At 44.2% G+C, this 25021-nt stretch overlaps 1 protein-coding gene across 1 annotated transcript in view; it reads left to right on the top strand.

Annotated features, from left to right (window-relative positions):
• Positions 1-2990: 2990 nt before the first annotated feature.
• LOC124035403 (leucine-rich repeat serine/threonine-protein kinase 1-like) overlaps positions 2991-25021 on the top strand; it is a gene marked incomplete at its 5' end in the record, with an annotated part of 48618 nt that continues 26587 nt past the window's right edge. Inside the window, 8 exons of the mRNA XM_046348854.1 lie at positions 2991-3189; positions 3589-3768; positions 8291-8439; positions 8720-8946; positions 14726-14853; positions 15088-15251; positions 15859-15996; positions 23894-24006. Coding sequence (XP_046204810.1) covers positions 2991-3189; positions 3589-3768; positions 8291-8439; positions 8720-8946; positions 14726-14853; positions 15088-15251; positions 15859-15996; positions 23894-24006 — 1298 coding nt within the window. The remainder of the gene's footprint in view (positions 3190-3588; positions 3769-8290; positions 8440-8719; positions 8947-14725; positions 14854-15087; positions 15252-15858; positions 15997-23893; positions 24007-25021) is intronic.

Raw genomic sequence — 25021 nt, 5'->3', positions numbered from 1 at the left:
ACAGTCAGTGAGCACAGTATTCTATTAGTCGACTGGTCAATTGTTTGGTCATTAGGTTGTTGATCGGCCAGAGATTGTTTTAGTCAAGCAGTAACATGTATGAGAAAAGCAAAAAAAATGTCCACTAAAATAACATAACATTTATCAGAAATACAGTGTAGACATTGTTAATGTTTATACATAGAAGTAGGCCTATAGGCTACCTGGCCTGATTATACATAGAAGTAGGCCTATAGGCTACCTGGCCTGATTATACATAGAAGTAGGCCTATAGGCTACCTGGCCTGATTATACATAGAAGTAGGCCTATAGGCTACCTGGCCTGATTATACATAGAAGTAGACCTGGCCTGATTATACATAGAAGTAGGCCTATAGGCTACCTGGCCTGATTATACATAGAAGTAGGCCTATAGGCTACCTGGCCTGATTATACATAGAAGTAGGCCTATAGGCTAGGCTACCTGGCCTGATTATACATAGAAGTAGGCCTACCTGGCCTGATTATACATAGAAGTAGGCCTATAGGCTACCTGGCCTGATTATACATAGAAGTAGGCCTATAGGCTACCTGGCCTGATTATACATAGAAGTAGGCCTATAGGCTACCTGGCCTGATTATACATAGAAGTAGGCCTATAGGCTACCTGGCCTGATTATACATAGAAGTAGGCCTATAGGCTACCTGGCCTGATTATACATAGAAGTAGGCCTATAGGCTACCTGGCCTGATTATACATAGAAGTAGGCCTATAGGCTACCTGGCCTGTGCGCAAATGTATATACATGTGTCCATTTGGGGATCTGATAGTATTTCTGATTGGCTTAATGCACCACCACTAATGACCTGTGGAGCTTCTCAAAGTAAAGTACTTCACCTTAAACAGCAAGCAAACAAAGTCTGTTTTTATATTAATTGTGAATTACAATAGTCCCTTAATGTATTTTCGGTAACCACTCAGCGTGAAAGGGAACAATGTCATGCTCTGATCCAGTGGAAACGTCATAAAATAGGCCTACCTGATTACGTCTTATCAGTGCTGGACTTGGACTGAAATAGGTTATGGTACTCATTTTGTGTGCTGGTACTGTTTGGCTTTATGTAGGCTATTTTTACATAGTTGGTAATGGCAATAGAAGTTACTTTTTAGGTTTATCATTTTCTTGTGGATAGAATTTTGAGATATGAAGATATTATAAAATAAATGAAACTGTTTCACGAAAATGTGTTTATGAAAAACATAACTGGCACGCAGATCGGTAGAAATGGTAAGATAAATCGGCATTCCACATGAGAAAGGTTGCCGAGTCCTCCTGCAGCCTATTACCGGCCACTTCAGGAGAGTAACGGCATAATCTGCGAAAGCCAGCAGGAGCGGGAGAAGAATAGTTGGGTCAGGTTAAGGTCTTCTGGTTATCTAGATCTCTGGTGCCCTCTTGAGGCATTTCTTATTTCATCAAACCGTAAGCTTAAAGCATCAGACAAGCTCAATACATATAGTTGATTTGATTAAAACACGTAGGTTGTGTCTATAAATGGAAAAATACAGGCTTCAAATTTTGACAAATCGATTGGTCAAACAAAAGAACAAACAACTTTCGGTCAACCAATATTTTTTCTTTAATTGAGGACAGCCCTAATTCTATTTCAGCCAAGCACTAACACCTTATCCAGGTGTTGTAGAGGTAGCCTCGTTCCATACTGGATGTGCTGTGGCTAACTCATCTATTGGTCGCCTCGTTCCATACTGGATGTGCTGTGGCTAACTCATCTATTGGTCGCCTCGTTCCATACTGGATGTGTTGTGGCTAGCTCATCTATTGGTCGCCTCGTTCCATACTGGATGTGTTGTGGCTAGCTCATCTATTGGTCGCCTCGTTCCATACTGGAGGTGTTGTGGCTAACTCATCTATTGGTCGCCTCGTTCCATACTGGAGGTGTTGTGGCTAGCTCATCTATTGGTCGCCTCGTTCCATACTGGATGTGTTGTGGCTAGCTCATCTATTGGTCGCCTGGTTCCATACTGGAGGTGTTGTGGCTAGCTCATCTATTGGTCGCCTGGTTCCATACTGGAGGTGTTGTGGCTAACTCATCTATTGTGGTTCCATACTGCTAACTCATCTATTGGTCGCCTCGTTCCATACTGGAGGTGTTGTGGCTAACTCATCTATTGGTCGCCTCGTTCCATACTGGAGGTGTTGTGGCTAACTCATCTATTGGTCGCCTCGTTCCATACTGGAGGTGTTGTGGCTAGCTCATCTGGATACTGGATGTTGTGGCTAACTCATCTATTGGTCGCCTCGTTCCATACTGGAGGTGTTGTGGCTAGCTCATCTATTGGTCGCCTGGTTCCATACTGGAGGTGCAACTCGTTCCATACTGGATGTGTTGTGGCTAGCTCATCTATTGGTCGCCTGGTTCCATACTGGAGGTGTTGTGGCTAGCTCATCTATTGGTCGCCTGGTTCCATACTGGAGGTGTTGTGGCTAGCTCATCTATTGGTCGTACATTGATTGCCCACCTGATGGTGCCATTACATCAACTTTGATGCTCATATATTGTTGCCAACATATATTCAGTGAGAATAGCTATTAGCTCCTTGATTTGTCGCTAGATGACATTTTGCTGTTGCTGCAACGAAGTCACAGCACCAATTTGCTGCAGAATTGAGTGGGAAAAGTTACTAAATGCTATCAAAACCATAGTAACCCTTGGTGTCAAAACTTCATTAAAGGTAGTGTTCAATTCCAATCAATTCAGAAACAACACCAAATTCCAATTCCAAATGTTCCTAATTGAAAAACATTGAAGAGAATTGGAATTGCAGTGTAGTTCCTGGATTGACTGTGATTGAAATGAAATGTCCCCCTGCTCCCAACTGTACAGCATGACAGTGAATGAAGAGTTGGCTACAGATCAGCTAGGTGGAGCCTATGGTAGAGGTGGAGAGGTGGACTTGAACAAAACTTGACTATCTACTAATATACTAACTTGTCCTATTCCCGTCCCTTCCTCAGCTGCGTCTCCTGTGTGTGGCCACCCAGCATGGTGATGAGGAGAGCGTGAGTTACCTCCTCCATGAGGCCCATGTGCCCCTGCCCCTGGAGCCATCGGAGGGAAACCCCGCCATCCTGGCTGCACACTATGGACATGTCAGCCTGGTCAGAGAGCTGCTCGACTCAGTACCAGGTGACAATGGTGTGTGTGTGTGTGTGTAGTAGTTAATAGATAGTAACAGATTGCATGTATTGTTTTGTGTGTGTGTGTGTGTGTGTGTGTGTGTGTGTGTGTGTGTGTGTGTGTGTGTGTGTGTGTGTGTGTGTGTGTGTGTGTGTGTGTGTGTGTGTGTGTGTGTGTGTGTGTGTGTGTGTGTGTGTGTGTGTGTGTGTGTGAGAGAGACGTGGTGCATTTGTGTGTGTGGGTTTGTCTGTGCTGTCCTGTCCTGTGAGTGTGTGTGTAATCAAATCAAATCAAATCAAATTTATTTATATAGCCCTTCGTACATCAGCTGATATCTCAAAGTGCTGTACAGAAGTAGTGTAGTAATCATAGTTAGTAGATAATAAACAGATTGCATGTCTCTCTCAGGTCCGTGTGTCCACAGAGATCTGTTGAACTGGATGTTGGTGTCGGCGTGCCAACAGGGTCACCTGGAGGTGGTTAGAATGTTGGTGCAGGGTTACCATGCCGACGCTGAGGACTGTGCCATCCACCAGGAGGAGTTTGCTGTCATCACGGGGCTGCCTCTCTACGCTGCTGCACGCGCAGGTAGACAGCAAGACACACACTGTACATATACTTCACACACTGTACACACATACACTAACGTTCAAAAGTTTAGAAATGTCCTTGTTTTTGCAAGATAAGCACATTAAAATGACATCAAATTGATCAGAAATACAATGTAGACATTGTTAATGTTATAAATGACTATTGTAGTTGGAAATGGCTGATTTTTAATGGAATATCCACATAGGCGTTCAGAGGCCCATTATCAGCAACCATCACTCCTGTGTTCCAAAGGCACGTTGTGTTAGCTAATCCAAGTTCATTTTAAAAGGCTAATTGATCATCAAAACCCTTTTGCAATTATGTTAGCACAGCTGAAAACTGTTGTGCTGATTTAAAGAAGCAATAAAACTGTCCTTCTTTAGACTAGTTGAGTATCTGGAGCATCAGCATTTGTCGGTTTGATTACAGGCTCAAAATGGCCAGAAACAAATACTTTCTTTTGAAACTCGTCAGCCTATTCTTGTTCTGAGAAATGAAGGTTATGCCATGATGCGAAATTGCCAAGAAACTAGAGATCTCATACAATGCTGTGTACTACTCCTTCACAGAACAGCTCGAAGCTGTTGTCCTGTGAGCCGCCTATCACGCAAGCTGTTGACTCTCAGAAACTGTTCTTCTGATTCTGTTGTGGCTTTGGGTCTGTATGACGCAATTGCGGCGCCTTCAGAGACATGCAGTGGCCAAATCCAGCACTGTACCCCGTCGCCATGCGCTTTCCACATGTTGTAGGCCTGTAATCGAACCCACAAATGTTGATGCTCCAGATACTCAACTAGTCTAAAGGCCAGTTTTATTGCTTCTTTAATTAGTACAACAGTTTTCAGCTGTGCTAACATAATTGCAAAAGGGTTTTGATGATCAATTAGCCTTTTAAAATGATAAACATGGATTAGCTAACAGAACGTGCCATTGGAACACAGGAGTGATGGTTGCTGATAATGGGCCTCTAATGGGCCGTTTCCAGCTACAATAGTCATTTACAACATTAACAATGTCTGCACTATATTTCTGATCAATTTGATGCTATTTTAATGGACAAAAAAATTTGCTTTTCTTTCAAAAACAATGACATTTCTAAGTGACCCCAAACTTTTGAATGATAGTGTGTATATACCTACACACACAAACGAACACATCCTACAAATATCTCACACATAAACCACACACACACACCTCACACATAAACCACACACACACACCTCACACATAAACCACACACACACACACACCTCACACATAAACCACACACACACCTCACACATAAACCACACACACACACCTCACACATAAACCACACACACACGCCTCACACATAAACCACACACACACACGCCTCACACATAAACCACACACACACACCTCACACATAAACCACACACACACACACGCCTCTCACATAAACCACACACACACACGCCTCACACATAAACCACACACACACACACACACACACGCCTCACACATAAACCACACACACACACACGCCTCACACATAAACCACACACACACACACGCCTCACACATAAACCACACACACACACGCCTCACACATAAACCACACACACACACGCCTCACACATAAACCACACACACACACGCCTCACACATAAACCACACACACATGCCTCACACATAAACCTCACACACACACACACGCCTCACACATAAACCACACACACACACGCCTCACACATAAACCACACACACACACGCCTCACACATAAACCACACACAAACACGCCTCACACACAAACCACACACACACACATAAACCACACACACACACGCCTCACACATAAACCACACACACACACGCCTCACACATAAACCACACACAAACACGCCTCACACACAAACCACACACACACATAAACCACACACATAAACCAACCACACACACACACCTCACACATAAACCACACACACACACCTCACACATAAACCACACACACATGCCTCACACATAAACCTCACACACACACACGCCTCACACATAAACCACACACAAACACGCCTCACACACAAACCACACACACACACATAAACCACACACACACACGCCTCACACATAAACCACACACACACACGCCTCACACATAAACCACACACACACACACCTCACACATAAACCACACACACATGCCTCACACATAAACCACACACACACACGCCTCACACACAAACCACACACACACACATAAACCACACACACACACATAAACCACACACACACACACGCCTCACACATAAACCACACACACGCCTCACACATAAACCACACACACGCCTCACACATAAACCACACACACGCATCACACATAAACCACACACACGCCTCACACATAAACCACACACACGCGCCTCGCACATAAACCACACACACACACACGCCTCACACATAAACCACACACACACACACGCCTCACACATAAACCACACACACACACACGCCTCGCAGATAAACCACACACACGCCTCACACATAAACCACACACACACGCCTCACACATAAACCACACACACGCCTCACACATAAAATGATTTCTCGCATTATTAGATATTACTGCACTGTTGGAACTAGGAACACCAGCATTTTGCTACACCCACAATAACATCTGCTAAATATGTGTATGTGACCAATAGACTCAGTAGCCTCGGTTTTTCTGATGACTGCCTTGCCTGGTTCACCAACTACTTTGCAGACAGAGTTCAGTGTGTCAAATCGGAGGGCATGCTGTCCGGTCCTCTGGCAGTCTCTATGGGGGTGCCACAGGGTTCAATTCTCGGGCCGACTCTTTTCTCTGTATATATCAATGATGTTGCTCTTGCTGCGGGCGATTCCCTGATCCACCTCTACGCAGACGTCACCATTCTGTATACTTCCGGCCCGTCCTTGGACACTGCTATCTAACCTCCAAATGAGCTTCAATGCCATACAACACTCCGTGGCCTCCAACTGCTCTTAAACGCTAGTAAAACCAAATGCATGCTTTTCAACCGTTCGCTGCTTGCACCCGCACGCCCGACTAGCATCACCACCCTGGATGGTTCCGACCTAGAATATGTGGACATCTATAAGTACCTAGGTGTCTGGCTAGACTGTAAACTCTCCTTCCAGACTCATATCAAACATCTCCAATCTAAAATCAAATCTAGAATCGGCTTTCTATTCCGCAACAAAGCCTCCTTCACTCACGCCGCCAAAGTTACAATAGTAAAAGTGACTATCCTACCGATCCTCGACTTCGGCGATGTCATCTACAAAATTGCTTCCAACACTCTACTCAGCAAACTGGATGCAGTTTATCACAGTGCCATCCGTTTTGTTACTAAAAGCACCTTATACCACCCACCACTGCGACCTGTATGCTCTAGTCGGCTGGCCCTCACTACATATTCGTCGCCAGACCCACTGGCTCCAGGTCATCTACAAGTCCATGCTTGGTAAAGCTCCGCCTTATCTCAGTTCACTGGTCACGATGGCAACACCCATCCGTAGCATGCGCTCCAGCAGGTGTATCTCACTGATCATCCCTAAAGCCAACACCTCATTTGGCCGCCTTTCGTTCCAGTTCTCTGCTGCCTGTGACTGGAACGAATTGCAAAAATCACTGAGGTTGGAGACTTTTATCTCCCTCACCAACTTCAAACATCTGCTATCTGAGCAGCTAACCGATCGCTGCAGCTGTACATAGTCTATCGGTAAATAGCCCACCCAACTTTACCTACCTCATCCTCATACTGTTTATATTTATTTACTTTTCTGCTCTTTTGCACACCAATATCTCTACCTGTACATGACCATCTGATCATTTATCACTCCAGTGTTAATCTGCAAAATTATAATTATTCGCCTACCTCCTCATGCCTTTTGCACACAATGTATATAGACTCTCTTTTTTTCTACTGTGTTATTGACTTGATAATTGTTTACTCCATGTGTAATTCTGTGTTGTCTGTTCACACTGCTATGCTTTATCTTGGCAGGTCGCAGTTGCAAATGAGAACTTGTTCTCAACTAGCCTACCTGGTGAAATAAAGGTGTTCTCAACTAGCCTACCTGGTTAAATAAAGGTGTTCTCAACTAGCCTACCTGGTTAAATAAAGGGGAAATAAAAAAATAAAAAAATAGAAGTTGATTGATTTGATGTACGCTTACATATTAACCACTTCAGACCAAATGTTAGTTAGACATTCCTACTGTGGTGTGTTGTCAGGCTGAAAACAGCAGACGGGGATTTCCTCCTACTCTACTGTGTCTCCAATTCAACCTCCAATCCAACTCACTTCCTTATTCTGTCTTTATGATGTAGTGTAGGATCAGCTTCCCCTACGCTTAACCATTAGAGGGGACGATGCAAACCTCACTCACAATCAGTGTCTAGGAGCAACTTCAGCCTACTCTGGGCTTATTGGTGGAGAGATGAGGAGCACTTCCTGTTATCTTAGACCAGGGGTCTGTTCAGAACGTCTGGACATCTAACTGTGTTCTATGTAGGTAATGAGGAGATAGCTAGATTCCTGCTGCAGAATGGCGCTGGGCTGTCCTCCTACACCCTGATGGATTATCCAGCCTTTAGCAGACTGCTCGTTGAACAACGACTGGTAGAAGAAGCAGACACACACACAGAACCAGCGGGAGAAAAGGTAACTGAGGGGAGGTGTGTGGGTGTATTTGTGTGAGTGTGTGTCTGCGTTTGTTTGTGTCTGCGTTTGTGTGTTTGTGTGTCTGCGTTTGCCTGCGTTTATGTGTGTGTGTTTGTGTGTCTCCATTGTGTGTCTGCGTATGTATGTATTTTTCTCTCTGTGAATGTGTTATGTTTTACCCAGTGTGTTGGTCAGGCCAGACGTGTTGTGTGTGTTTGTGTGTCTGTGTGTTGTGCACCATAAAAGCGTCAGCCAACATGTTTCCTCTCTCCCCCTCTAGCTACTATGTGGCCGTTGGTCAGGTCTGAAGCTGCCATGGTTGGAGCTGGACTGGTTCATGGACGTGTCGTCCCGTATCTCCCACCTGGACCTGTCCTGTAACAGCCTCAGCTCCCTGCCCTCCGTGGTTCCCTGGGGGCTCATACAGCTCCGGACCCTAGACCTCTCCAACAACCTGTTCAAAGAGCTGCACACAGCACAGAGCTCACAGGAGATCATCTGCTCCAGGTGCTGCTCCACATTCACAGATAGGTTGTAGATGTGTAGGTGCTGATACACACACACACACACACACACACACACACACACACACACACACACACACACACACACACACACACACACACACACACACACACACACACACACACACACACACACACACACACACACTAGGGCTGGGCGGTATGGCCTAAAAATCATAAATTGATTTTTTTCAAATTTATGGATGATTCATGATATCTTTTAAACATATTTTCTCTATATAAGCTTTGTTGTAGGATTTCAAGGTCAAATACACTACAGTCAGCTGTAATCTAATACTTCAGGGTTTGTGAAATTATACCTTACACAACCATACGACTAATCATTTAATTATTTTATCTTGCTTTTTTGCAATAATCACTGATCTGGCTTTCAAGTCTGTATGAAAATGACCTTTTTTGTTACAAATTGAACCAGAACCATGCATTATGCATAACTTGTAGCAGGCTTATAGAAATGAACACAGGTCTCATCAACAAACTCTCAAGCACAAGCCCACGTGCTAGCCAGCTAATGTTAATATTTCAAGTTTAGCCAACTTGAATCTATTTGCTAGCTAACAATGGAGAACAGTTGAATTGTTATGAACACACCCTTCTGTCCTCTCCAACTGTTTGAACAGCATGCTAGCCTGTCAACGTTTCAGGTGTTGAAATCAAGTGGCCTACCTTCTTTCTCAGAATGAGAAGAGTTTGTAATTCCTAATATAATTGTGTTTTATGCTCATTGCACATTTATAAAACACAAACTAGACAGCTAGTATGCTGTTAGCGGTACGTAGTACCACAATGCTACGCACAACAAACTGAGCGTTACATTTCCAGAATCTGTTTATCGATACTCTCGTTATAGTAGTCTTTGTTCCGCTCTCAATCTGAGTAGTTGAGACATAAACAGGGTATGGTTAGAAAGGTTAACATCTCCTCCATTACAGTAAAATAATATAAATGTGTGTTTGTCTCCAGGTTAACGTCTTCTCCATTACAGTAAAATAATGTCTCAATGTGTTTCAGTCTCCAGGTTAACATCTCCTCCATTACAGTAAAATAATGTCTCAATATGTTTCGGTCTCCAGGTTAACATCTCCTCCATTACAGTAAAATAATGTCTCAATATGTTTCAGTCTCCAGGTTAACGTCTCCTCCATTACAGTAAAATAATGTCTCAATGTGTTTCAGTCTCCAGGTTAACGTCTCCTCCATTACAGTAAAATAATGTCTCAATGTGTTTCAGTCTCCAGGTTAACGTCTCCTCCATTACAGTAAAATAATGTCTCAATGTGTTTCAGTCTCCAGGTTAACGTCTCCTCCATTACAGTAAAATTATGTCTCAATGTGTTTCAGTCTCCAGGTTAACGTCTCCTCCATTACAGTAAAATAATGTCTCAATATGTTTCAGTCTCCAGGTTAACGTCTCCTCCATTACAGTAAAATAATGTCTCAATGTGTTTCAGTCTCCAGGTTAAGGTCTCCATTACAGTAAAATAATGTCTCAATATGTTTCAGTCTCCAGGTTAACGTCTCCTCCATTACAGTAAAATAATATAAATGTGTGTTTCAGTCTCCAGGTTAACGTCTCCTCCATTACAGTAAAATAATGTCTCAATGTGTTTCAGTCTCCAGGTTAACGTCTCCTCCATTACAGTAAAATAATGTCTCAGTGTGTTCAGTCTCCAGGTTAACATCTCCTCCATTACAGTAAAATAATGTCTCAATGTGTTTCAGTCTCCAGGTTAACGTCTCCTCCATTACAGTAAAATAATGTCCCAATGTGTTTCAGTCTCCAGGTTAACATCTCCTCCATTACAGTAAAATAATGTCTCAATGTGTTTCAGTCTCCAGGTTAACGTCTCCTCCATTACAGTAAAATAATGTCTCAATATGTTTCAGTCTCCAGGTTAACATCTCCTCCATTACAGTAAAATAATGTCTCAATATGTTTCAGTCTCCAGGTTAACGTCTCCTCCATTACAGTAAAATAATGTCTCAATATGTTTCAGTCTCCAGGTTAACGTCTCCTCCATTACAGTAAAATAATGTCTCAATGTGTTTCAGTCTCCAGCTTAACGTCTCCTCCATTACAGTAAAATAATGTCTCAATAGTAGGTTAACGTGTAAAATAATGTCTCAATGTGTTTCAGTCTCCAGGTTAACGTCTCCTCCATTACAGTAAAATAATGTCTCAATGTGTTTCAGTCTCCAGGTTAACGTCTCCTCCATTACAGTAAAATAATGTCTCAATGTGTTTCAGTCTCCAGGTTAACATCTCCTCCATTACAGTAAAATAATGTCTCAATGTGTTTCAGTCTCCAGGTTAACGTCTCCTCCATTACAGTAAAATAATGTCTCAATGTGTTTCAGTCTCCAGGTTAACGTCTCCTCCATTACAGTAAAATAATGTCTCAATGTGTTTCAGTCTCCAGGTTAACGTCTCCTCCATTACAGTAAAATAATGTCTCAATGTGTTTCAGTCTCCAGGTTAACGTCTCCTCCATTACAGTAAAATAATGTCTCAATGTGTTTCAGTCTCCAGGTTAACGTCTCCTCCATTACAGTAAAATAATGTCTCAATGTGTTTCAGTCTCCAGGTTAACGTCTCCTCCATTACAGTAAAATAATGTCTCAATGTGTTTCAGTCTCCAGGTTAACATCTCCTCCATTACAGTAAAATAATGTCTCAATGTGTTTCAGTCTCCAGGTTAACGTCTCCTCCATTACAGTAAAATAATGTCTCAATGTGTTTCAGTCTCCAGGTTAACATCTCCTCCATTACAGTAAAATAATGTCTCAATGTGTTTCAGTCTCCAGGTTAACGTCTCCATTACAGTAAAATAATGTCTCAATGTGTTTCAGTCTCCAGGTTAACATCTCCTCCATTACAGTAAAATAATGTCTCAATGTGTTTCAGTCTCCAGGTTAACGTCTCCTCCATTACAGTAAAATAATGTCTCAATGTGTTTCAGTCTCCAGGTTAACGTCTCCTCCATTACAGTAAAATAATGTCTAAATGTGTTTCAGTCTCCAGGTTAACGTCTCCTCCATTACAGTAAAATAATGTCTCAATGTGTTTCAGTCTCCAGGTTAACATCTCCTCCATTACAGTAAAATAATGTCTCAATGTGTTTCAGTCTCCGGGTTAACGTCTCCTCCATTACAGTAAAATAATGTCTCAATGTGTTTCAGTCTCCGGGTTAACGTCTCCTCCATTACAGTAAAATAATGTCCCAATGTGTTTCAGTCTCCAGGTTAACGTCTCCTCCATTACAGTAAAATAATGTCTCAATGTGTTTCAGTCTCCAGGTTAACATCTCCTCCATTACAGTAAAATAATGTCTCAATGTGTTTCAGTCTCCGGGTTAACGTCTCCTACATTACAGTAAAATAATGTCCCAATGTGTTTCAGTCTCCAGGTTAACATCTCCTCCATTACAGTAAAATAATGTCTCAATGTGTTTCAGTCTCCAGGTTAACGTCTCCATTACAGTAAAATAATGTCTCAATGTGTTTCAGTCTCTAGGTTAACGTCTCCATTACAGTAAAATAATGTCTCAATGTGTTTGTCTCCAGGTTAACATCTCCTCCATTACAGTAAAATAATGTCTCAATGTGTTTCAGTCTCCAGGTTAACATCTCCTCCATTTCAGTAAAATAATGTCTCAATGTGTTTCAGTCTCCAGGTTAACATCTCCTCCATTACAGTAAAATAATGTCTCAATGTGTTTCAGTCTCCAGGTTAACATCTCCTCCATTACAGTAAAATAATGTCTCAATATGTTTCAGTCTCCAGGTTAACATCTTCTCCATTACAGTAAAATAATGTCTCAATGTGTTTCAGTCTCCAGGTTAACATCTCCTCCATTACAGTAAAATAATGTCTCAATGTGTTTCAGTCTCCAGGTTAACATCTCCTCCATTACAGTAAAATAATGTCTCAATGTGTTTCAGTCTCCAGGTTAACAGTCTCCTCCATTACAGTAAAATAATGTCTCAATGTGTTTCAGTCTCCAGGTTAACATCTCCTCCATTACAGTAAAATAATGTCTCAATGTGTTTCAGTCTCCAGGTTAACGTCTCCTCCATTACAGTAAAATAATAATGTGTTTCATCTCCTCCCATTACAGTAAAATAATGTCTCAATGTGTTTCAGTCTCCAGGTTAACATCTCCTCCATTACAGTAAAATAATGTCTCAATGTGTTTCAGTCTCCAGGTTAACATCTCCTCCATTGGTAAAATAATGTCTCAATGTGTTTCAGTCTCCAGGTTAACATCTCATTACAGTAAAATAATGTCTCAATGTGTGTTTCAGTCTCCAGGTTAACACTCCTCCATTACAGTAAAATAATGTCTCAATTTTTCAGTCTCCAGGTTAACATCTTTTACAGTAAAATAATGTCTCAATGTGTTTCAGTCTCCAGGTTAACATCTCCTCCATTACAGTAAAATAATGTCTCAATGTGTTTCAGTCTCCAGGTTAACATCTGTCCATTACAGTAAAATAATGTCTCAATGTGTTTCAGTCTCCAGGTTTCTCCTCCATACAGTAAAATAATGTCTCAATGTGTTTCAGCCCAGGTTAACATCTCACCATTACAAAAATAATGTCTCAATGTGTTTCAGGGTTAACACATTACAGTAAAATAATCAGTCCCATTAACAAAAAAATAATGTCTCATTTTTCCCTAACCTGAAAACCTAAACACAAATAGCGAGTTAACCCTTGTAACCTAGTATTTTTTTGTTGTGAGTGGCTAACCCTAAACCTAAAGCTAACCTTAACCCTTAACCTAGCTGCTAACCCTAAACCTAAAGCTAACCTTAACCCTTAACCTAGCTGCTAACCCTAAACCTAAAGCTAACCTTAACCCTTAACCTAGCTGCTAACCCTAAACCTAAAGCTAACCTTAACCCTTAACCTAGCTGCTAACCCTAACCCTAAACTTAACCTTAACCTTTAACCGAGCTGCGAAACCTAAACCTAACCTTAACCCTTAACCTAGCTGCTAACCCTAAACTTAACCTTAAACACCCTAGAAATAGCATTTGACTAACAAAATGTCCCCAGTTGGTTGTTTTGTTAGTTTACTATTCTAGTTAAACAGGTTCACTGCAGTGTGTACAGTGTACACACACATTTACACTGACTATACCAAACATTAGGAACACATTCCTAATATGGAGTTGCACCCTCCCTTTTCGTTGTGGAACATGGACTCTACAAGGTGTCGTTCCACAAGGATGCTGGTCCATGTTGACTCATGCTTCCCACAGTTGTGTCTAGTTGGATGTCCTTTGGGTGGTGGACCCTTCCTGATACACATGGGAAACTGTTGAGCATGAAATACCCAGAAGCGTTGCAGTTTTTGACACAAACCAGTGTGCCTGACATCTACTACATATCCTGTTCAAAGGCACTTACATGTTATGTCTTGCCCAGTCACCCTCTGAATGGCACACAAACACACTCCATCTCTCAACTGTCTCAAGGCTTAAAGATCCTTCTTTAACCTGTCTCCTCCCCTTCATCTACACTTAAATGAAATGGATCAATAAGGGACCATATCTTTCTCCTGGGTTCACCTGGTCAGTCTGCCATGGAAAGAGTTCTTCATGTTTTGTCCACTCTGTGTATCTAATATCTGTAGTCTGCTGTTCTGCTGATCTCTGTTGTATTGTTAACCTCAGCATCTCACTTCATCTTGACGTGTGTGTGTGTGATCGTTCTCTGCTCCTGTCCTACTGTAGACTTCGCCAGGTGAATCTGTCTCAGAATGAGTTGACCAGCTTGCCGTCCGGACTGCTCCATCTCACCAGAGTCCAGAGGCTCTTTGCTGCTAAGAACAAGCTCACCTCCCTGTTTGACATTCCTAATGGTATGATCCACCGCATGTCAGAGTGGCCTTTGCTCTTTGTCACAAATGTATATCAGTATGTTCTTAGAAGGGTTCTTAGGATTTTATTCTGATCTCAAATAGTTTCTCTGCTATCTATTTTGTCTTTATTTGTTAATGTGAAGCACATTGTATTGCTACCTTGTACAAAATGTTTTGGTTTCTACAAATGAAGATTGATGAATGAATTGATTGTCCTCTTCTGCTCCTCCTCAGGTACTAACTGGATCGGTCTGCGTAAGCTGGAGGAGCTGGATGTGTCTGACAACTGTCTGACCAGTCTTTCCTCTGCTGTTCTTCACTCTTTCAAATCGCTCACTTCCCTCAAAGTCTGCCGGAACAGACTCACCAGCTTCCCTGACCCATGGGCCTGCCCTCTGGTAGGCAGACACTACACTAGACACTACGGCCTTGTTCCATTTGGAACCCTAGCACCTTCTTTTAGATCCTACCCTGTTTAGTGTTCTTCTCAAAGATATATATTCATTGTATCTCTATGGTTCCCCTGGTAGGAATAAACTAGGGCCTGGTTCCTTTTGGTTCCCTAGCACCTTCCTGTATCTCCTGTCCCCTTTTTAAATGCTCAGTTCTGAAAGGACTGGATTGGTGAAAGGAATATGGTGGAAGCTCCAATGGAGAGCTGGGTAGAACCATCATACTAGTTGCTTACACCTATCCAGTCCTTATAGATTTGTGACCATCGTTGGCGTAGAGGCAAGAAGGTACTAGGTATTGAAATGGAAAGTGGTCATGTCATTTAAATCATACAGACTCCTCTCCGCGACGCTTCACCACCTCCTTTGCCCTCTTGTAGTCAGAACTTGAGTGATGGTTTTGAAACATCTTCTGGATGATGTGAGTCATTGATTGGTGTTTCCCCTCTGTAGAAGCACTGTCGAGCCTCATCCAACGCCATCGAGAATCTTCCCAATACCATCTCCATCTTCTGGATGATGTGAGTCATTGATTGGTGTTTCCCCTCTGTAGAAGCACTGTCGAGCCTCATCCAACGCCATCGAGAATCTACCCAATACCATCTCCATCTTCTGGAGAACTCAGCTGCAGGAGGTGGACTTCTCAGACAACGTCATCAAGGAGCTGCCCTCCTATATATTCCAGCTGGAGGTAAGGATGAATAGCACTAGCATTGTTTGGCTTAGGCTTCAGCTCACTGGGCTAACAGGGTTTTGAGTTGCACATGTAATTCAGGTTCAATATTTGGGCAGTCTGAGCTGTACATATCACAGGTTCAATACCTGGGCTATTATGTGCAACTCGAAACCCTGTTAGCCCACTGAGCTAAAGCCTAGGCCAAAGCAGCTTAACAACACTGTGAGCAGTGCTTCCTACGTGGTAGTTCATGGCTGATTCTGTTTGGGCCTGGCTAGAAACATTGGATTTGTTGACTTGATGGCTCTAACCTAAATAAGCTTCCCTAAACCTCCATAAGCTTTACTGTATTTGGGCCAGTCGTTCTGCCCCTGAACAGGCAGCTAACCCACTGTTCCTAGGCCGTCATTGAAAATAAGAATTTGTTCTTAACTAACTTGCCTAGTTAAATAAAGGTAAAAAAATATATTTAAAAAGTAACCACTCAGAAGATGAGGATTTCTGTATTAAACCTGTAGTTTACCCAATGACCTCAAGGTGGCACTGCTGTACTACTCTGCAGTCAGTGAACCCCAACTGAAACAATGATTCAAATCAAATCAAAATCAAATTTGACTAGTCACATGCTGCCGAATACAACATTTCACCTTACAGTGAAATGCTTACTTACGAGCCCCTAACCAACAATGAAGTTTTAAAAAATGAATAAGAAATAAGTAACAAGTAATTAAAGAGCAGCAGTAAAAACAATAGCGAGGCTATATACAGGGGTGTACTGGTACAGAGTCAATGTGCGGGGGCACTGGTTAGTTGAGGTAATATATACATGTAGGTAGAGTTATTAAAGTGACTATGCATAGTTGATAACAATAGCAGTGGTGTAAAGGGGGGGGGGCAATGCAAATAGTCTGCGTGACCATTTGATTAGATGTTCAGGAATCTTGGGGGTAGAAGCTGTTTAGAAGCCTCTTGGACCAAGACTTGGTGCTCTGGTACCGCTTGGTGCTCTGGTACCGCTTGGTGCTCTGGTACCGTGCGGTAGCAGAGAGAATAATCCATGACTAGGGTGACTGGAGTCTTTGACTATTTTTAGGGCCTTCCTCTGACACCGCCTGGTATAGGTCCTGGATGGCAGGAAGCCTGGCCCCAGTGGTGTACTGGGCCGTAGGCACTACCATCTGTGGTGCCTTGCGGTTGGAGGCCGGGGAGTTACCATACCAGGCAGTGATGCAGCTGTGGAATCTTTTGAGGATCGGAGGACCCATGCCAAATCATTTCAGTCTCCTGAGGTGGAATAGGTTTTGTTGTGCCCTTTTCACGACTGTCTTGATGTGCTCAGGCCATGTTAGTTTGTTGGTGATGTGTCCTCTTCACGACTGTCTTGATGTGCTCAGGCCATGTTAGTTTGTTGGTGATGTGTCCTCTTCACGACTATCTTGATGTGCAGGCCATGTTAGTTTGTTGGTGATGTGTCCTCTTCATGACTGTCTTGATGTGCTCAGGCCATGTTAGTTTGTTGGTGATGTGTCCTCTTCATGACTGTCTTGATGTGCTCGGGCCATGTTAGTTTGTTGGTGATGTGTCCTCTTCATGACTGTCTTGATGTGCTCAGGCCATGTTAGTTTGTTGGTGATGTGTCCTCTTCATGACTGTCTTGATGTGCTCAGGCCATGTTAGTTTGTTGGTGATGTGTCCTCTTCATGACTGTCTTGATGTGCTCAGGCCATGTTAGTTTGTTGGTGATGTGTCCTCTTCATGACTGTCTTGATGTGCTCAGGCCATGTTAGTTTGTTGGTGATGTGTCCTCTTCATGACTGTCTTGATGTGCTCAGGCCATGTTAGTTTGTTGGTGATGTGTCCTCTTCATGACTGTCTTGATGTGCTCGGGCCATGTTAGTTTGTTGTTGATGTGGACACCAAGGGACATGACGCTCTCAACCTGCTCCACTACAGCCCCTTCGATGAGAATGGGGGCGTGATCGGTCCTCTTTTTCCTGTAGTCCACAATCATCTCCTTTGCATCGATCACGTTGAGGGAGAGGTTGTTGTCCTGGCACCACATGGCTAGGTCTCTGACCTCCTCCCTATAGGCTGTCTCGTCGGTGATCAGGCCTACCACTGTTGTTGTCCTGGCACCACACGGCTAGGTCTCTGACCTCCTCCCTATAGGCTGTCTCGTCGGTGATCAGGCCTACCACTGTTGTTGTCCTGGCACCACATGGCTAGGTCTTTGACCTCCTCCCTATAGGCTGTCTCGTCGGTGATCAGGCCTACCACTGCTGTTGTCCTGGCACCACATGGCTAGGTCTCTGACCTCCTCCCTATAGGCTGTCTCGTCGGTGATCAGGCCTACCACTGTTGTTGTCCTGGCACCACATGGCTAGGTCTCTGACCTCCTCCCTGGCATAGGCTGTCTCGTCGGTGATCAGGCCTACCACTGTTGTTGTCCTGGCACCACATGGCTAGGTCTCTGACCTCCTCCCTATAGGCTGTCTCGTCGGTGATCAGGCCTACCACTGTTGTTGTCCTGGCACCACATGGCTAGGTCTCTGACCTCCTCCCTATAGGCTGTCTCGTCGGTGATCAGGCCTACCACTGTTGTTGTCCTGGCACCACATGGCTAGGTCTCTGACCTCCTCCCTATAGGCTGTCTCGTCGGTGATCAGGCCTACCACTGTTGTTGTCCTGGCACCACATGGCTAGGTCTCTGACCTCCTCCCTATAGGCTGTCTCGTCGGTGATCAGGCCTACCACTGTTGTTGTCCTGGCACCACATGGCTAGGTCTCTGACCTCCTCCCTATAGGCTGTCTCGTCGGTGATCAGGCCTACCACTGTTGTTGTCCTGGCACCACACGGCTAGGTCTCTGACCTCCTCCCTATAGGCTGTCTCGTCGGTGATCAGGCCTACCACTGTTGTTGTCCTGGCACCACACGGCTAGGTCTCTGACCTCCTCCCTATAGGCTGTCTCGTCGGGATCAGGCCTACCACTGTTGTTGTCCTGGCACCACACGGCTAGGTCTCTGACCTCCTCCCTATAGGCTGTCTCGTCGGTGATCAGGCCTACCACTGTTGTTGTCCTGGCACCACACGGCTAGGTCTCTGACCTCCTCCCTATAGGCTGTCTCGGTCTCGGTGATCAGGCCTACCACTGTTGTTGTCCTGTAATTGACATCGGAGGGATCGAGTGTAGGTTTTTCAGAAGGGGTGCAACTCTCGCTCTCTTGAAGACGGAAGGGACGTAGCCAACGGTCAGATGAGTTGATGACGAGGGTAGGGCAGGTCTCCGGAAATGGTCTGGAGAAGAGAGGAGGGATAGGTCAAGTGGCACCACACGGCTAGGTCTCTGACCTCCTCCCTATAGGCTGTCTCAGTCGGTGATCAGGCCTACCACTGTTGTTGTCCTGGCACCACACGGCTAGGTCTCTGACCTCCTCCCTATAGGCTGTCTCGGGAGAAGGTCGGTGATCAGGCCTACCACTGTTGTTGTCCTGGCACCACATGGCTTTAAGTCATCTGACCTCCTCCCTATAGGCTGTCTCGTCGGTAATCAGGCCTACCACTGTTGTTGTCCTGGCACATTACATTACATTTAAGTCATTTAGCAGACGCTCTTATCCAGAGCGACTTACAAATTGGACCACATGGCTAGGTCTCTGACCTCCTCCCTATAGGCTGTCTCGTCGGTGATCAGGCCTACCACTGCAGTCATGAGTGAACAGGGAGTACAGGAGGGGATCCAGGTGCAGAGGGAGGTGTTTAGTCTCAGGGTTCTTAGCTTATTGATGAGCTTTGAGGGTACTATGGTGTTGAACGCTGAGGTGTAGTCAATGAATAGCATTCTCACATAGGTGTTCCTTTTGTCCAGGTGGGAAAGGGCAGTGTGAAATGCAATAGAGATTGCATCGTCTGTGGATCTGTTGGGGCGGTATGCAAATTGGAGTGGGTCTCGGGTTTCTGGGATAAAGGGGTTGATGTTTCTTTTTTAAATTTGACCTTTATTTAACCAGGTGGCCAGTTGAGAACAAGTTCTCATTTACTTCTCCGACCTGGACAAGATAAAGCAAAGCAGTGCGAAAAAAACAACAACACAGAGTTACACATAAACAAATGTACAGTCAATAACACAATAGAATGTGAGCCATGACCAGCCTTTCAAAGCACTTCAGGTCTACAGACGTGAGTCCTACGGGTCGGTAGTGTCGTGTCTTTGGCATTATTAAATTGAAGACTGTTATTTTATCAAATCAATTCTCTGTAATTATTAATATGTGATTAAGCTACTCATGTAAATGTAATTAACTAGCAAGTCGGGCACCAAGGAAAATTTTCAGATTACAAATGTATATATACATTTTTAGATATTTTAATATCTGATCAATTGCTCTTCTAATGAATGAATTATTCTTTACCTCATTAGTCTCATTCCAAACGTCGTAAATTGTTCTGTACGAACCCAGCCTTCACTATGAATCATCCATGCATCAATTGTCTTAATCATTTATTTACTAACTAACTAAATAATCACAGAAATGCACAAACAAACAAACAAATAAACAGTAGATGGTTATAAGGAAATGATAGGGAATGTTCCCCAGTGGGCTAAACCGATATGGCAGCTTGGTTGGTTAAGGGAAGTGGGTGTGGACTGAGAAGGCCGGGAAAGACCAGAGTCACAACACAGTTGATAATTATTATAATTGAAATGCTAATCCTTTGCACATGAACGCTTAATCATTCGGGAATAGTTGCAATCAATATATATATTTACTCTCAGTGTGTCGTCGGGATCTCTGTTGGAATCGTCCATTAAACAGTTTAAAATCACATCACATAATTTCACAAATAGTTTCGTATTTTTTCATATTTTTATTTTATTTTGTACAATTTTACCCCCCCTTTTCTCCCCAATTTCGTGGTATCCAATTGTTTTAGTAGCTACTATCTTGTCTCATCGCTACAACTCCCGTATGGGCTCGGGAGAGACGAAGGTCGAAAGTCATGCGTCCTCCGATACACAACCCAACAAGCACTGCTTCTTAACACAGCGCGCATCCAACCCGGAAGCCAGCCGCACCAATGTGTCAGAGGAAACACTGTGCATCTGGCAACCTTGGTTAGCGCACACTGTGCCTGACCCGCCACGGGAGTGGCTGGTGCGCGATGAGACAAGGATATCCCTACCGGCCAAACCCTCCCTAACTCGGTCGATGCTAGGCCAATTGTGCATCGCCCCACGGACCTCCCGGTCGCGGCCGGTTGCGACAGAGTCTGGGCACGAACCCAGAGTCTCTGGTAGCACTGCGCCACCCGGGAGGCCATAACGGAGACTCTTGTATTAACAGAGTTATGGTAATGTGGCTGTATTGTCTCTCATGAGGTCACAAACATTAAACAAAATGGACCGGTCGTAGCTGGATTCTCCACCGACCGTTTACACATTCACCAAAACAGGGATATTGTTCAGTTCTCAAGTTCTGTGCGGTAAAAGAAGTTCCTTTGTTCTACTGTGAACACACTCTCTATATACCGCATGGCTGGGGGGGAAGAGTCTCCTCATGGAATTTACGACCTGAGATAAGAGCCTGGGTGTAGGGGGAAGAGAGAGGTGGTGAGAGAGAGGGGGATGGTACTCGCTATACCCAAAGAGGGCCACGTCATGACAGTAGTCATTTAGGCAGGTTACCTTTGTGTTTTGGGGCACAGGGACTATGGTGGTTTGCTTAAAACATGTTGGCATTACAGAGGGAGAGGTTGAAAAGGTTGAAAATGTCAGTGAAGACACTTGCCAGTTGGTCAGTGCATGCTTGCAGTACACGTCCTGGTGATCCATCTGGCCCTGCGGCCTTGTGAATGTTGACCTGTTTAAAGGGCTTACTCAAATCTGCTGCAGAGAGCGTGATCACACCGTCTTCCATAACATCTGGTGCTCTCGTGCATGTTTCAGTGTTATTTGCCTCGAAGTGAGCATAGAAGTAGGTTAGCTCGTCTGGTAGGCTTATGTCACTGGGTAGCTCTTGGCTGTGCTTCCCTTTGTAGTCTGTAATAGTTTGCAAGTCCTGCCACATCCGACGAGCGTCAGAGCCGGTGGAGTACGATACGATCTTAGTCCTGTATTGACGCTTTGCCTCTTTGATGGTTCGTCGGAGGGCATAGCGGGATTTCTTATGAGCTTAGAGTCCCTCCCCTTGAAAGCGGCAGCTCTAGCCTTTAGCTCAGTGCGGATGTTGCAGGGAATCCATGGCTTCTGGTTGGGATATGTATGTATGGTCACTGTGGGGACGACGTCATCGATGCACTTATTGATGAAGCCATTGACTGATGTGGTGTACTCCTCAATGCCATCGGAGGAATCTCTGAACATATTCCAGTCTGTGATAGCAAAACAGACCTGTATCTTAGTATCTGCTTCATCTGACCACTTTTTATTGATCGAGTCACTGGTGCTTCCTGCTTTAATTTTTGCTTGTAAGCAGGAATCGGGAGGATAGAATTATGGTCAGATTTCCCAAATGGAGGGCGAAGGAGAGCTTTGTATGTATGCATCTATGTGTGTGTGGACTAAACGTGGTCCAGAGTGTTTTTTGTTGTTGTTCTTTCCCTCTAGTTGCATATTTAACATGCTGATAGAAATTTGTTAAGACTGATTTAAGTTTCCCTGCATTAAAGTCCCCGGGCTAATAGGACCGCCGCCTCTGGATGAGCGTTTTCCTGTTTGCTTATGGCGGAATACAGCTCATTTAGTACAGTCTTAGTGTGTTAGTCTGTGGCGGTATTTAGACAGCTACGAAAAATACAAAAATATATATCGTACACCAGCTATTTACAAGAATACATAGTCCGCCGCCCCTGGTCTTACCAGACGCCGTTGTTCTATCCTGCCGATACAGCGTATAACCAGCCAGCTGTATGTTGATAATGTTGTCGTTCAGCCACGACTCCGTGAAGCATAAGATATTACAGTTTTGAATGTCCCATAGGTAGTTTAATCTTCCGCATAGGTCATCGATTTATTCTCCAAAGATTGCACGTTTGCTAGCAGAATGGAAGGAAGTGGGGGTTTATTCGATCGCCTACTAATTCTCAGAAGGCAGCCCGCCCTCCGGCCCCTTTTTCTCCGCCTTCTCTTCACGCAAATGACGGGGCTCTGGGCCTGTTCCCGGGAAAGCAGTGTGTCATTCACGTCAGGTTGGACTTGTTAAAGGAGAAAGAGGATTCTGATAGTGTGGTGAGTATTCACAGTCCTGATGTCTACAAGTTATTTTCGGTCATAAGAGATGGTAGCGGCAACATTATGTACAAAATAAGTTTAAAAAGTTACAAACAATTCAAAGAAACTAACAAAAAAACACAATTGGTTAGGGATACGTAAAACGTCAACCTTGTTCTCAGCGTTAGTACGATGAATCACGGTACGCTTCATTAGGTTGTAAAGATATTAGCGTAACAGTAATAATGAATGGAAATGGATGTTAAGTTTAATTTAGGTTCCTGAATTCCGAGGAGAACCATGGAATGTTACATTTACCTCAGGAATGCGTTGGGCTTTTATGAAGCAATTTTCCAAATATTTGTGAAGGAATGAGTAATGCAAGATTGTTGATTATAGTGGCATTTGCGGTGTTTCATTGGAATATAATAGAGGAAGAGAAACAGAAGAGTGAGCGAGTGAAGAGAGAGAGTGACGCCAACGGTAGACAGGGAAACGGGGACACTAGAATGAAGTTGTGAATTAGGTTGTCATGTGAATTAAGTTGTCATGACCACAGGCCATGCTTTGGTGACACTCTGTCTCTTTCTCTCTCTTTCCCCCTCTCCCCTTTCTCTCCCTATCTTTCTCTCCCTCCCCCCTCTCCCCTTTCTCTCCCTATCTTTCTCTCCCTCCCCCCTCTCCCGCTCATTCTCTTCATCAGGCCCTGGTCTCTCTCAGACTGTGTAGGAATCAGATCTCCACTCTCCCGGCACCCAACAAGTGGAAATGCTCTCTGCTCAGAACCCTTGACCTCTCCAGGAACCATCTGGGCAAGTAGGTGAAAGGTCATACATCTTACCACTCACACTTAGGCCACGTCCAGAAACAACTACTAGCCCCTAGAAACTTGTGTAGATCTAAAGGTGCTAGATACTGAGTTCTGCCTGTGGCTATGGAACCCTGACCTGTTCACCAGACGTGCTACCTGTCCCAGACCTGCTGTTTTCAACTCTCTAGAGACAGCAGGAATGGTAGAGATACTATCAATGATCGGCTATGAAAAGCCAACTGACATTTACTCCTGAGGTGCTGACCTGTTGCACCCTCGACAACCACTGTGATTATTATTATTTGACCATGCTGGTCATTTATGAACATTTGAACATCTTGGCTATGTTCTGTTATAATCTCCACCCGGCACAGGCAGAAGAGGACTGGTCACCCCTCATAGCCTGGTTCCTCTCTTGGTTTCTTCCTAGGTTTTGGCCTTTCTAGGGAGTTTTGCTAGCCACCATGCTTCTACACCTGCATTGCTTGCTGTTTGGGGTTTTAGGCTGCGTTTCTGTATAGCACTTTGTGACATCAGCTGATGTAAGAAGGGCTTTATAAATACATTTGATTTGATTCTAGGGGCTAGGAGTTGTTTCTGGATGGGGTTTAAGTGTCTAGAGCCTAGTAGTTGTTTCTGGACACGGCCTTAACCTCTTACTTTTAATATTTTCCACTCACTTCAAGGCCTAGTTCCATTTTTAACCCTCGCTTCCTCCTTACCCTAGTCCATAACGTTTTGGTGTTAGCAACGTTTGGTACTATGGATTAATGAAGGTAATATGGTAGAGGTAGGACTTGGGGGAAGGGGCAGGACTTGGGGGAAGGGGTAGGACTTGGGGGAAGGGGCAGGACTTGGGGGAAGGGGTAGGACTTGGGGGAAGGGGCAGGACTTGGAGGAAGGGCAGGACTTGGGGGAAGGGGCAGGACTTGGGGAAGGGGCAGGACTTGGGGGAAGGGGCAGGACTTGGAGGAAGGGCAGGACTTGGGGGAAGGGGCAGGACTTGGGGGAAGGGGCAGG

This window comes from Oncorhynchus gorbuscha, linkage group LG05, assembly GCF_021184085.1.
Source record: "Oncorhynchus gorbuscha isolate QuinsamMale2020 ecotype Even-year linkage group LG05, OgorEven_v1.0, whole genome shotgun sequence".
Classification (NCBI taxonomy): domain Eukaryota; kingdom Metazoa; phylum Chordata; class Actinopteri; order Salmoniformes; family Salmonidae; genus Oncorhynchus; species Oncorhynchus gorbuscha.
Note: the sequence above shows the minus strand (reverse complement) of the source record. Positions and strands in the feature narration are given on the sequence as shown.